At 39.6% G+C, this 14,628-nt stretch overlaps 1 protein-coding gene across 1 annotated transcript in view; it reads right to left on the reverse strand.

Moving 5' to 3' along the window:
* Nucleotides 1-14,628, reverse strand: part of DGKI (diacylglycerol kinase iota) — a 220,799-nt gene that overhangs the window by 126,869 nt on the left and 79,302 nt on the right. The window contains exons 7-14 of the mRNA XM_063308888.1: nucleotides 13,046-13,117; nucleotides 10,591-10,707; nucleotides 5,919-5,993; nucleotides 5,310-5,405; nucleotides 4,972-5,054; nucleotides 3,432-3,492; nucleotides 1,386-1,499; nucleotides 771-908 (exon numbers count right to left, since the gene is read on the reverse strand). Coding sequence (XP_063164958.1) covers nucleotides 771-908; nucleotides 1,386-1,499; nucleotides 3,432-3,492; nucleotides 4,972-5,054; nucleotides 5,310-5,405; nucleotides 5,919-5,993; nucleotides 10,591-10,707; nucleotides 13,046-13,117 — 756 coding nt within the window. The remainder of the gene's footprint in view (nucleotides 1-770; nucleotides 909-1,385; nucleotides 1,500-3,431; nucleotides 3,493-4,971; nucleotides 5,055-5,309; nucleotides 5,406-5,918; nucleotides 5,994-10,590; nucleotides 10,708-13,045; nucleotides 13,118-14,628) is intronic.

A 14,628-nucleotide genomic window follows, 5' to 3' on the forward strand; every position in this document is an offset into this window, starting at 1 on the left:
ACAAACGGCAGTATAGAAGAGGAAAACAGAATTGCAAGGACTCACTCAGCAAATTGACTTTGTTATTTCAGATACAGGTATGTGTCATTTTGGAACACCTTTATCTACTCATCTAAGAAGGAGTATAATGTAGATTGGAATTGTTAGTAGATGTATAGGTGATTTGCATAAAGAGGACTCCTTACACTTTGTAATGGTATCTGAGAAAGACCTTGAGAAAAGGGGTGAAGAGATGCTGCCTAGGGAACAGTCAGATAAGAGAGGGCATAGCCCACAGGATTTATGTCAGCCTTCCCAGGTAGACCAGACAGGAAACACAACCAGATGAGCTAATTCTATTTTATTGTAAGGCTACATTAACGGAATCTTGCAAGTCTGAATAAATAAATCTCCCACTGTCTCCTTTACAGCCTGAGAAGTTAGGGAGGGTCCTTTCTGAGCCTCTTTCTCCATCCATTATGCAGCTGCAGGCTATGCCCTCTCTTATCTGACTGTTCCCTAGGCAGCCCCTCTTCTCCCTGTTTCTCAATGTCTTTCTCACATACTATTATACACTTTCACTAATGGGTGAGTTTTATTTTATGCTTCCTGGCTAATTATTGACAGGTCTGGAAACAATAAATAGCCAAAATAGTTGAGCAAATAAACAGAAGCTGGTGAAAACTAAACAAATAGTAGGATTCCATGTCTAGAAACATTCCCCAGCCACTCTGCATGATCTCTGATCTCACAATTCTAATATACTTCATGGAGAAAGATCTCACACTAACCTTCTGTGCTCCATCTTCAAGTTCATTTGGGGGCAAATCAGGGTTTCTCTCCACTTGAAGATTCCAACGATCTAATTGAACAATGGCCCCATCTTCTACATGGCAGAGAATTTTCGCAACCGGTTCATCAGTATATCCCTGAAGGTAGGACAGACAACAGGCAGATGTGAATAACCAATATTTTGCCTCCATGAATGATGTATTGATTAGATTATAGGATATTCATCAGTATTTATTCAAAAACAGTTTATTATCTTTATGATTCCCATCACTGTTACATGGACAAGACAGTGCACAAGAAATGCAGAAAATATTATGCCTAAAATTTTATGAATATTAGTTTATATTGGGAATGATGTGAAACTGGCTAATAATAAGCCCAGTTCTCAGGGTCAGCTAGCCAACTGGCCATGCCATGGTTGTGTTTATTTCATTTAATGGAAAAAAGAAAAAGAAGAAAGGGGAAAGTTGAATTAGAAACTGTCTACTCAATACAAGGAAAAAAATGCACCAATTAGAAGAATAGTTTTATAATATTTTCCTTCCACTGCTTAAGCCTCCTTCAATTCCAACAAAAATTGAAATGACCGCTGGTCAGACCTGTCTTCAACTTACCCCTCCCCAGTTAAGAGTGCGAGCAAGATCATTCCCAGTGCCAAGTGGAAGCACAGCCACAGGAGGCTGGGGATTCAGCTGCAACTCATCCAGAATGGAGAGGATCCAACCAACCTAAGCATCAACAATTACAGGAATGGAAATAAATGTCAAACGTTAGATGAATCTAACTAGATTAGTGAGTTTATGGCTGGTATTCTAAGCAGTGCTGTTTATTCCTGCCAATGTGTGGTTCTTAGAGATTGATGAGGAAGACTTAGAACATGGAGGCTGATGAAAGTAGATAAATGAGGGAATTACACATAGAGCGTAGGACTACCATATCTGCACCGAAAAAATCTGAATGACCAGTAGAAGTCTGCAAAGAGATGAGCTACATTAGACTAGCTATAGCTAGCCTTCTTTGAGAATGATAGGAAATAAAGTATAACTGAACAATGCACACAGATACCGCTTCCGTCATCTCCAAGGGAAAAGCATATAGATGTAAATAAATGTGTACTTGTATTTTCCCCCTTTCCCCTCCCTCCCCCCAACCCCCAGTTCATGTCAGTCAAAGGAAGAACATTTAAGCTGGAGAACTGCTGAGAACGAACAGTGAGATACCCTCCATTGAAAATTATGTGGACAGCACCAATATAAATGAATCTCCCCACTTAGAGTTGTTTTAGGATAAATAAAACTTGGGGAGTTCTAAGTTTTGCTCTTGCATGCATTTTAGGAAATTACATTCTTATGTGTGTTAGAAGTCATAATAAAATATCTCATAGAGACTTCATTCCTCAGCATGATATTTAGGGTTTGAGTAGGATACCATCTGCTTTGTTGTGAAGCTCAATGGAAAGATCGGAGGGTAGAAAGAATTTGGACTTACAATATTCCATCAATCATCAGAAAAAGGTTAATTCTGAACAGGGACACTAGAAAAAGCTTCTCCTTTCTGTCTCCTTTCAATACTGCAAAGCAATATCTGGTCTCACTGAATATTCACTAGATCCATTTGAACAAGATTTTCATTTCTAAATGTAATGGCTTTTGGAACAACATGACATTAATTTCCTTCGAATATAATCTCAAGAAAGATAAATCAGGCATTGCTCATATTAATGAGGGGGTACTGCCCCCATTAGCTCAAAATGAGAAATGCAAGGGAAAAGGTATTAAAAGCAATAAATCCAGCTCATGACATAGATTAGCCCAAAATCCATTAAACAGATGAGCCCAGTCTTCCAGAGATATACCTTAGAAAGCCATATGTGGAAAAAAAGGAAGAATAAAACTAAACAGCAAGCATTCATAGGATTCTGAGAGCACACATGCATGGGCATTGTTTGATTCTTGCAGACTTCAGCTCTGCACACTGTTCTTCATGCTGTCATGATGAACACCTGACCACTGCAGCATAGTTTGCTTGTATGAATAGAACATGGCAGAGATTAAAAAAACATGAACAAATTTTTAAATTGTTCCAAACAAGACCAAAACACTATGCACTTCAGGTCACCCATCACCACTAAAGCTATTCACAAAGGAAACAATCAATACTCGGTTCTTCAAAAGTCAAATGTTGGACATGCATATGTGCATGGAGTGAATGCATGATCAACCCTTATTAAAATACATTATGTTTGAGATTAAAAGATTTTATATGTGATGCTGAACTAGTTAGGGCCAAAGCTTCATTCTTCAAATCCTAAGGTACACAGTTGACAACTTTTTCAGGTGGTGGGCACTATTCTGTTATTTCCCATGATGGGGTGGATGGATGGATGGATGGATGGATGGATGGATAGCTTTGCTAGATTACCATATCTTGCAAGATTTGATTGATTGATTGATTGATTGATTGAATTTGTACTGTATATACTTGCATGTGACTCTGGGTAGCATACACAATTAAAACACAAGCTAATGATCACAAAATTCAACCATTAAAACCAATTAAAAACAGTTAAAAGCTATTTTATTTTAGTAATTTCGCCAACAGTCACTGCTGTTACCTACTACTGTTAAAAAAGCAAGCTAATGAAAAATGAACGGCCTTACTGTTCCATCCCCACCACAGGCCAGGATTCGCAGGTTTGGCATTTTTCTGTACAACTCAAGCCTAGTGGAAGAAAAGAGAGGGCGAAAGTTTTTGATAATGAAGACAGGTTTTAAAAATGCCTCTGTATGATGAAGGTATGCAAGTCAAGCATTTATTATCAGGGACAGAAAGAAAAGTGGACTCGTACAAGAAGCAGACGTTGATTTTGCCATGCCAACCCCTTGCTTCAGGCACAGCCAATGTTCTAAAGCCAATCTCTTTTCTAAAATCAGATACAGTGAGGAAGGCAATGCACATTTTACAGAAGTCTTTGTAAAAGTCATCAAATGGTCACATTTCTCAGAAAAGCCATTCTGATTCAAATCATTAAAAAGAAAGGCCTTCCAGAAACAGGTATGCCAGTAGTTAGCTGAACTCTAAAATATTTAGGACTTTAAAAGTTAAAGCCACCAACTGCAAGTGAGTCTGGAAAACAGTTGGAAATTGGTGCAGATGTTTTCCCCCTGTATTGGAGTAATAAAAATAAACAGCAAATAAATAAACAAATAAACAACAAAATTGGAATAAAGGAATTTTGAGGCTGACTACCAGTTAGCAGCCTAAAACACACATTTTACACTATGTCGAGAAACAGTTGATCGGTTTAAAGCAGTTATGCAAATTGGCTGGTAGAATGTTATCCCAGAAATAACAAATTGTAGTCTGATGCTTAGGCAAAAACGGCAACAATTTTCTGTGTGGTTTTGTTGCTTCCTGAAACTTGGCTCAGTATCTGCTTGCAATTTCCTTGGTTATGTCAACCCTATTTGTCACTTATATACATAGTTAAAAACATTTTAAAAAAAACAAGACTTTTGAAAATACCAGGAATACAGGCACATCAGATGAAAGTTAGACAATATCCAAGAGTGCCACCTTGTGGCATTAAAAATATGCTATATAGGAATTTATAGAGTAGACATTTAAAAGATTGTTTCCTTCAAATAGTATTCGGTGTCATTGAAACATCTATGTAATTTTATTGGCAACAACACAGAAGTTGCAAGCTATTGCATTCTTTTAGGATTACTTTTAACTTCCCAGTCTAAGATTTCCTGATAACCTCCCATCCAAGTATTGACCAGATCTGACTTTGCTTATCATCCTGGGATCACCCTAAGCAGTCTCTCTCAACCTCAGCAATTTTAAGATGTGTGGACTTCAACTCTCAGAATTCCCCAGGAGTTGAAACCTGACCAGATTTGGGATCATGACTCTTGGAAAATGGAGCATAGCTCTACCCACAACTGCCACAATTATTTGGATATGTTATTTTATTTTATTTTATTTTTGCATTGCATTGCATTGCATTGCAAATGCCATTGGAGACTTTCTTTAAACTGAAAATTGCCACTTGAAAAAAGTGGCAGTTTTCCAGGATTGTGGCCAAGAGGAAAAAATTAAAATTCCCCCCTACTCCCCGCATGTGTCTAAGATGGTTGTGCCCCACATAAAAACAAGGAAGGAAAGACAGGTCCCACTAAACACCTCAGAACTTACGCATCTTTTGGTCCTTCCTGAGAGAGGTCAAAGACCTGACGTGGATTCAAGTACCACATAAACATTTGGAGCACTTTAGTACCCTGTAAAGAAAGAAAAAGAAAACTATCAACTTCTCCAAAATACAATTCATGTATCTCAATTTTAGGATGAAAAAATGCACAATGAAATAATTCACTAGTGTCATATTAAGAGAACTCTTATTTCCAAGACTACTTCCAACCCCTAACTCTTCCATCAAGTTATAGGCAACTTTTTCTGAGATCGAGACATTCTGGATCCCTTCCTTTGGTACAAGAACATGGGGAAAGTCCTTGTATTTGGTGTCCCATGTTTACCTGATTCCCTCCACTTTTCGGATTCACAAATACAAGCAAGGGTTTCATGAGAGGGGAAGAGATAGGCTTAATCACAAAAGGTCGGCCTTTGTTCTCCTAGAGAAAGGAAAAGGAAAGCATCAGCAGAAGGCTGCAGTAGGCACTTTAATTAGTGGTACAGAATCACCAGCCATAAAATGCCCAAACTACTTCTTATTAAGAAAAGAATAAGTCATCGTAAAGGCTCAGAATGTGACTTTCCCCCCAGGAAATCAATTTGATGAGGAAGGTATCAGTGAGAGATGGTTAACCCCATTCTACCTCTTTGTAAAATTCAACTCAAATGTCCTGAACGAAAAGGACAGGAGTCTCCACAGATAGCTGTCTATGCAATTTCACCAAAGCAGGGACTATGAACTGTGTTTGGGATGGGAGTGGGGGCGGGAGGAGGGAGGTAATTATTATTCTCTAAATATACATTATATTTAGCATTAATATAACATGCTTCTAGAATATAATGGGAGATGTAACCTAGCATAACTTAAAGGGATCAGATTGGATCAGATGCTTTGTTATGATTATTTTTTCCCCTAAATAATCATCATAATAAATTGTTTGAAAGACTTTTACCTCATTGCCTCTTTTACTGGCTTTCCTTTTAAAAGATGTTCTTTTCTTCCGCCTGGTCGAATTTTTCAGTGAATTCTGTTGTTGTTATTTTTAAGAAGAGAAGGAGGAGATTTAAAAACAGTTATGCCAGACAGAAGACCTCCCTATAAGAAACACCTTTGTGACAATACCTTTGGAGAATGATACACCACCTGGCACACATGCATGAGCTGAAAAGACATGCGTCTCATGCTTTACATTTTCACATCACTGTTATGGAGAAAGCCACACACTAAGACCAGACTGGTACTTTCAGAACCGGAGACTTCCAATGCTGTGAGGAAGAAGAAAACCGGATGCTCCCATAGACTCACATAAGAGCACATGCTGTACCTGCCAACCCTCCCAATTCAGGTAGGAGACGCCCGTTTTCCATCCGGGGCTCCAGTCTCCCGCCCAATCAGGTTCGTCTCCTGGTGTGGAGACCACCTATATAAAAAGGTTAAGGAGAACAAGATAAAGCCAGCTGTGCTCTGGGGGCCCTTTCTTCTGCTTCTTATTTTTAAACCAATGGCATTAACCAGAAGGGTAATTAACTATTAGTAAGTTAGGTATGTCCTCCTGTCTCATATTGGTTGGCACATGACATCGCACTTCCTAAAGATAATGCTAAACATTTTCGGAGCTGATTTGCACACTATTGATTTGAAGTGTACAGGTAATCCTCAATTAATGACAGTAATTGGGACTGGAATTTCCATTGCTAAGTGATGTGGTCATAAAGCACAACATCACGTGACTGTGCTGCTTAGCAACAGCAATTCCAGCAGTCCTCAGTTACCATCGTTAACCGAGAACCACAAGGGTTGTTAGCAAGGGCCTCATGTCAGCCCTCTCAAGTAAACCAGACAGGAAACATGACCAGACAAGCTACTTTCATTTTATTGTTAGGCTACATTAACAGAATCTTGCAAGTCTGAAAGTACAAATCTCCCACTGTCCCTTTTTACTGCCTGCCAAGATCCTTTCTAAGTTTCTTTCTCTGTCTGTTACTCAGTTGTGGGCTTCTCCCCATTTTATCTGATTGTTCCCTAGGCAGCGTCTCTTCCACCCATCTTCCATGGTCATTCTCACATTACATTACACCTCACGTGATCATGACTTCTGACTTCCTGCTGGCTTCCCTATTGACTTTGCTTGTGGGAAGCTGGCAGGGAAGGCCGCAAATCACAATCATGTGACTGTGGAACTCTGTGACAATCAGAAATCTGGGCCAGTTGCCAAGCATCCAGATTGTGATCATGTGACCGTGGGGGTGCTGCACTGGCCAGAACTTTGAGGACTGGTCGTAACTACCACTTGTTCAGTGCTGTTGCAAGTTTGAACGGTCGCTGAACGAGTGCTTGTTAAACGAGGACCACCTGTACAGTAAAAAAAACGGCAATGAATTTTGCACTTTTGTTTGCAAATACATGCATCAAACAGGTTGGCTTAAGAAAAATAAAGTTCCTGTTCAAAAACTCAATCAAAATAATCCATATTTGCTGATACATAATGTGGGCAATGGCTGTCAGAGGTGTGTCCTTATGCAAGCATTACCTAAGTCATGACTTATAAGATATCCTTCTTTATATAAGTTTGAAAAATTTCAAAGAAAAGCTAACTCTTGGTCACTTAGATCTTACCAGAGACATTCTCTCAATGTGGAGCTAGCTGGATTACACCTAACATTTAATTTAATTTCATCATATTTTTTAAAGTAATAACCAAAAAAAAGGGGGTTTAAGGTTTTTTTTAACCATCTGAGATCTGTGGTGTGTATGTGCCAAATCATTTCCCCTACTCTGTATGCAGAGGAACTATGGGCACTGCATTCTGTTCCACTCAATACCGAGTCCCTGAAAATTCCAGAATGCAAGATGCATGTTTCCCTTGGACTGATTGTGTACCAAGTCACAAAACCATTTTTTCCTTGTCGAAATTCCTTGGAAGTATAACAAAAATTTAAGAAAAGCACTTCTGTTATACTACAAAGGAATAATGCAAGCTATCCCAATAGATGAATAGCTCAAGAGCTTGTTTTTGCAAATATTCAGGATCAAAGCATGATACTTTAAGAAGGATTCAAAGAAACTGAAAATATTGGTCCTGTGAGGAAAGATTGAAGGAACTGAGTATCTTTAGCCTTGAGAAACAATGACTGAGAGGGGATATGATAGCACTTGTCAAATTTTTGAAAGGAAGGTGAAGACCTGTCTTCTGAGTGCAGAACACAGAATAATGGATTTAAGTTATGGGAAAACAGACTCCATCTGAATGTTAGAAGAAACTTCCAGAAAGTACAAGTAGTTTGACAGTGGAACCAATTATCTAGAGAAATGTAGGGCTCCACTTCACTGGATTTGTTCAAGCAGTTGCTTAATAACCATCTCTTGAGAATGCTTTAATTGTATTTCTGCACTGAGTAGGGGTTGGATGACAGCCTAAATGTCCACCTTCAATATTATAATTCTATGAAAGCAATGTGGCAGAGGAATATTGTTTAAAGTTATTATTTTACACCTAATGATAAATACAGCACTGTTATCCACAAAGAGTCATGTTCCCCCTTTTAATCAAAAGAATGGATGCCTCTGGCATGCATGACTACATTCCTGCATTTCTATGCAGGTGACTTACATTGTTTCTAATGGTTCCATACAGAATGAAGTATTCCTTCATTTTTCTCCACCTCATCTAATTTGACGGAAGGGAATTGGCAATTCCTTTCAAAGGAGAAGATGGTTTCAGTGATATTCTCATGGGTGGAGTGTATTGCCTTCTTCAGTTAGAAGATGGCCAAGTGTTTTGTCTTCCTTTTTAGAATCAGCTCCCCAGCACTGTGCAGCCTTCTCGGATTCCCATGTTTCTATTAAATCCCAAAGGAAGACAGCATGCAGGAACACTTCCCATGAGGCTTTCATATGTGTGGGCAGCCAGGCAGGCTTCAAAGTCACGGAAAGATATGGTACAAAAATAACCCAAGTATTAGCATCTTCTGCCATCTCCAACTATAAAATAAGCTCAAAAACATGAGAAATGCTCATGCACCCTTAGAATAAGATAAAAAACCAATGCTTCCTTTGCAGGGGAAGAGAACTTCTGAGAAACTGCAGGCACATCTTAGCACAGGGTTCTTTATAACAGGATTGTGAAGCCAAATTCCTCTCCTAATAAAAATTCTAATGATCATATCAATCCTCATTGAGGACACATTTCAAAGAATCTATCACAAGAATCCCAGTTCAAGCACAAAAAATCTCCATTGTTCTGTTCTTGGCTTGCTGTATGTTTATTTTTCTGTTTTTTTATTTTACTTTGGACACTGTTGCAGATCATCTCCAAAAATTATATATTCCAGTGAAGAGATCATTTGCTTCTTCCTTCTGAAGGAGAGACCCACCTACCCCTACTGGCTCAATGTCCCCCATTCATCCATGCATTTAACAGAAAGCCTGGAGTCCACACAACAATCCCTTTCATACTTTATCTGAACACATGGACACTATTCTCCACTCCACCTATTCATAACAGAGAGAACTCAATATAGTTCAAATCACCAAGGTACCATTTGCTATGAAAAGGGAAGGAATTTATCACAGTACAGCAATTCCAAAAGAAGACATTGTGCCTTGCAGATATCTCTATGCAGCAAAGCTTTTTAAAAAAGAAAACCAAAAAAAACCTAAAATCAGCTTTGAATATTTTTTTTATTATCTAACTATAGAAGTTTAAAAAGGAAGTACAGTATATATGTTGTCCCAAAGGTTCATTGAACAATATAGTCTGTTAAAAATTATGAATGATTCTTTGTTGTTCTGTTGCACTATATAATTTTCCTAAGACAATAAAGTTACCTGCTCTCAATGATGAAACTGCCATTGGCAACCCAACTCATAAAAGATAAATTCTCTATAGGTTGCAAGCATATTAACTGGTAACAACATCCAAAATTCCAAGGCAGTAAGTGAGGATGTGACTTCTGATACCACATTTCATGGCATATCCCTTCTCCACATTCTCCAGCTTGGGGGGGAAAATGTTCAACCGAGCAAACAGACTGAATCAAGAGACTTGTGGAGGAACAAACCAGGAGTTCAGCAACTGCCTCATTAAAGCAGACCAAGAATTACCTGGAAAACTTAGACTAGCCTTACATGAACCTTGGCCCCTTGCCAAACTGTCCAGTTTGAAAAGCCTGTTCATTTGACTTCAACCGTATTTCCTATGGGCTTTGGTTATACATGTTTTTGCTTCTGGCTATACCCACTGCTGGATGGCTGAACCTGGAAATCTGTTTTCAGCTGAGATCTCAACAGGAAAGAGTTTCCCTGGATTCCTGAGGTGGTAGTTTAACAACCCTAATCCTACTTCCCACATGTATATTTAAACTACTTCCTGGAAGGCAAAAATGGTTCCTTTGACCACAATCCCCAAGGTCTAACATTTTATTCTCCCAGGTTTAAAATAGTACCATAAAATAAAGTTTTAGAAAAACTAACTGGAAAGGAAAGACAATGTCTTATGGCAATTAGGGGTATAGCTGTGGTAGCCAAGGGCAGCATAGCATGCTTTTTTCCCCCCAGGAATATTAGCAGTCTTAAGCCAGGTGACCTGATCCACGCTGTCAGAACAGACAGAAGCATGCTGTTACCTGAGGCTTCTTCACCTTAATGATCCAGGTGGGAGGGACAATAACAGCAGCATGGGCCCCAAGGGAACATGGCTCCTCAATGTGCTGCAGCAGGAAGCAGGTGACTTTATTGTGAAACTAGAGGAAAGAAAAGCAGAGGTGTCTGTGAAATGAAGACGGCATAGAGAAGGGCAAAGGTGAGAACAAAAAAAAAACCATCAGCATTAGGAAAAAGACATGTTCCAGTCCTCCTTTTCCATTGCTCTGCAGCATTTTAAGCCCAAAGAAGGCAAGCATACATATCTTTAAAACTGCTCTGTTCACAAAGAACATGTTCTGTATTGGGGGAGGGAGGTCTATATGAAAAGAAGGACATGGAGAAGAGATGTGGAATCCTTCTCCTTCACTGCCATTTATGTGGCTTTGCATTCTTTTCTTTCAGCCCAGATCACTCTGGGCACAACTAACTTAACCATAAGATATCCCACAAGCCTCTTTCCCTTTTTATATTCCCCAAACAAGTGCACAGCCAACCCAAGATATATTGATGCCTAAGGATCTCAAGAAAATTGTGTCTTCTCGTTTCATGTTCACAAGTCGACCACACTGGCAGCTGCCTCTTCCTTGAACCCTGGAGACAAGACAAGATCCTCCATAACAAGTGAGGACAGCAAGATAATTTCTGGCAAGAGGGGGCAGCTGGTGGCCACCCCGATTTTTTATTTATTTATTTATTTGCTCGCATTCGTAGGGCAGTGTACATAGTAACAATCAAAAACATATAAAACCATTAAAACCACCAATTTAAATTAAAACAAAACAAGATAAAAACAAATAAAAAAAACAAAATGGCAGGAAAACATATAGGGGGCACATTCCATTAACTGTCATAGAACCATCAAACAGGCTTCACTCTACCATGGCATGCCCAAGCTAGTTGACAAAGCCATGTTTTAAGGGCCTTCCTGAAGGCCAACAGGGTGGAGCCAACATCACCTCAGAGGTGTGATGTTCCACAGAACAGGAGCTACAGCAAAAAAGGCTTTCTTCCTAGGGGTCCCACCCAATGGCATTCTCTAGCCAACAGGACCCGTAATATGCCTCTCCTGCCAGACCTGATGGGATTGGTAGATGTAAACCAGGGAGAGGCAGTCCCTCAAATATCCCAGTCGCATGCCATGTAGGGCTTTAAAGGTTACAACCAACAACTTGAATTGGACCTGGAAGCAAACTGGCAACCGATGCAACTCATGGAGCAGAGGTGTAACATGTGCAGATCTTGGAGGACACATCACTGCCTGTGCTGCTGCATTTTACACCAGCTGAACTTCCAGATACCCTTCAATGGTAGCCCCATGTAGAGTGCATTCTAGTAATCCATTCAGGAGGTGACTAGGGCATGAATGACTGAGAGTAGAGCCTCCCGATCCAGGAATGGGAGCAACTGTCGCATAACACAAAGCTGTGCAAAGGCCCTCCTGGCCACAATTGCCACCTGCTCTTCAATTTGGGCACTGGGTCTGTTTGGGGCAGTGCAACCCATCCAGCACCAAAGATGACAAATTCCCAGGTACAGAAGGCCCTAAAACTTATTTAGAAAATTTAGGTATTTCTATTTAGCAAATGGGAAGGAACAATTGGGGTGCTCAATGAAGGTGTGGGGTGATAGATGAAGACTGTATCCCACCAAATTGTGCTTGCCATTGTCTTTCTATATTACCTACAGAAATTGAAATACAATAATTGCTTAAAATTCTGTAATATTAAAACTATATTTATGTGTATATCTATAATTATTACTCAAAAGTGGAGAAATAAGGTTTGTTTAGAAGTTTAAAAGAACAAGGTTAAATTCATCATAGTCTTCTGTTGATGTGACTAAATATGGTGTGATCCTCCTTTTGTGACTCTGCTGCGAGTTTTTGCATAGTCTTTTGGAAGTGACCCTTTAACAAAATAAGTGGTGGAGAAATAAGATCACAAAGGAAAGTCATCTTTTATTAGAATGATGAGTGCAAGAAAAGAAAGGCAACCTTTCTTTTTTGGCATATTTTGGGGAGAATGATGGGTTCCTAATTAAAAGAACTTTGTCAATATAGTAAGCACATAAGAGGAAGGGAGAGCCAGTTTGGTGTAGAGGTTAAGGCATCAGGCTAGAAACCAGGAGACCATGAGTTCTAGCCCCACCTTAGGCACAAAGCCAGCTGGGTGACCTTGGGCCAGTCACTCCTCTCAGCCCTAGGAAGGAGGCAATGGCAAACCACTTCTGAAAAACCTTGCCAAGAAAACTGCAGGGACTTGTCCAAGCAGTCTCTGAGAATTGGTCACAATTGAACGGATTAAAAAAAAAAAGAGGAAGGGAATGGGGAATAAGCAGCAAAATTGACTCTACACATTTATGGGGGATGCTATGTGTGAAATCACAGCATCAAAGCCATGCTGATGTTTGCATAGTCACATTGTGAAAATGACTTACCGCTTGCTTGCACCATGAACAGCTGATAGCCACAATTTCTTTACTGTGAAAGGAGAATTTTTGTTGAAATCCCTGAAATGACAAGAGTTTGTTGCATCACCAATTAACATTTCACATATTTTTCCCAAATACTGTATAACTGAGGCTGTTGATAGCTAACACATAACTCTAATAGCCACATAATATATGACAGCTGCTGGAGTTGGAGTTGTGTTCACTGATGATATCTTTACTTTCTAAACTCATCTCAAAAAGCTCTGGCAAAGTTCTATCAGAATTCCAATAACATTCTATATTTTATCAACCTGAGCCTAGAGCTGATATAGACCAATACATCAACTAGTTAACTTTTTCAACAGTACTGAGATACTTAGTGGACACATAAGTAATTCCTTATATAGGAAACCAACAGACTGTTATATATGTTCCAACCCTTCCAGCTTGAAACAGAGAGGGAGCAATTCCATCAACTCTGAAAGAGTCAGTGGTTCAGCCCCTCCTCTGCTGAATCTAACAGAACTGGACAATTGTTGTCAAGTCTCCAGCCTTCTCTTTTTTACAGAAGTTTGTTGAGAATGTGGTCAAACTGCAGCTTTGAAAGACCAGTCAGATTTAAACCAGGACACAGTACTGAGATAACACTGGTTGTGTTTTTTTATGTTCTAGAGTAGGTTCAAGATGTGGAATTGCATTCCTCCTGGTCCTGCTTCATCTCTCAGAAGCCTTCAATACCATCAACCATGGTATCCTTCTAGATTGGCTCAAGGGATTGAGAATGGGAAGACCAGTGATGAAGCCACTCAGTGTGACCAAGTATCATCAGTGTCCTTATGGCTCCTGTTTGAGGAGCAGACAGCAGCCATGCTCAGGAGGGCCTTTGCACAACTTTGCAAAGACCAGATTACTCATGGGACCACCTCTCTCCAGTTGTCTCTGCCTATCCCACAAGCTTACACAGGGTAGGCAGGCTCCAAAGTTTCCTTCTTTGAAGCAATGCCATCTAAAGGGGCTTAGGAGATGTGCTTTCTCTGTTATGTGCAGCTACCCTTTGGAACAAGCTCCCATCCAAGTTTCAGATGGCACTGACCCTATTGGCCTTCTGCAGACCACAAAGACCTGACTTTTCTCCCATGCACTGGACTGGGATGGCAGATGAGACTATTCTATGATGAGGGTGTATGCTAGTATTGCCAGCCTCAATTATGTGTGGATTAGATGTTTTTGTTTGCTTACTTTGGTTTTGTATAGTATTTCTTCCTCTCTAAATTTTTATTTATTAATTTTTATTGTTGTATGCCACCCAAAGTCACAAATTATGAAAGGAGCAGCTTTATAAATCTCTTATATAAATAAACAGAATACTGTGAGATTACACAATGGACATGTAAGTAACTCTTTATATAAGAACCCAATGGACCATTATATGTTTCCATGCTTCCATCCAGAACACAGTGCAAAACCTCTCATTTACCGCTCATAATTCAAATGGCTCCATCCAAATCCCTTGCCAGAAAGAAATAACCAAGGAATCTAAAACAGGCAGTTCTCAAACCGTGCCTACTGTTGATTAACTCAGTGCCAAT

This window comes from Candoia aspera, chromosome 7, assembly GCF_035149785.1.
Source record: "Candoia aspera isolate rCanAsp1 chromosome 7, rCanAsp1.hap2, whole genome shotgun sequence".
Classification (NCBI taxonomy): Eukaryota; Metazoa; Chordata; class Lepidosauria; order Squamata; family Boidae; genus Candoia; species Candoia aspera.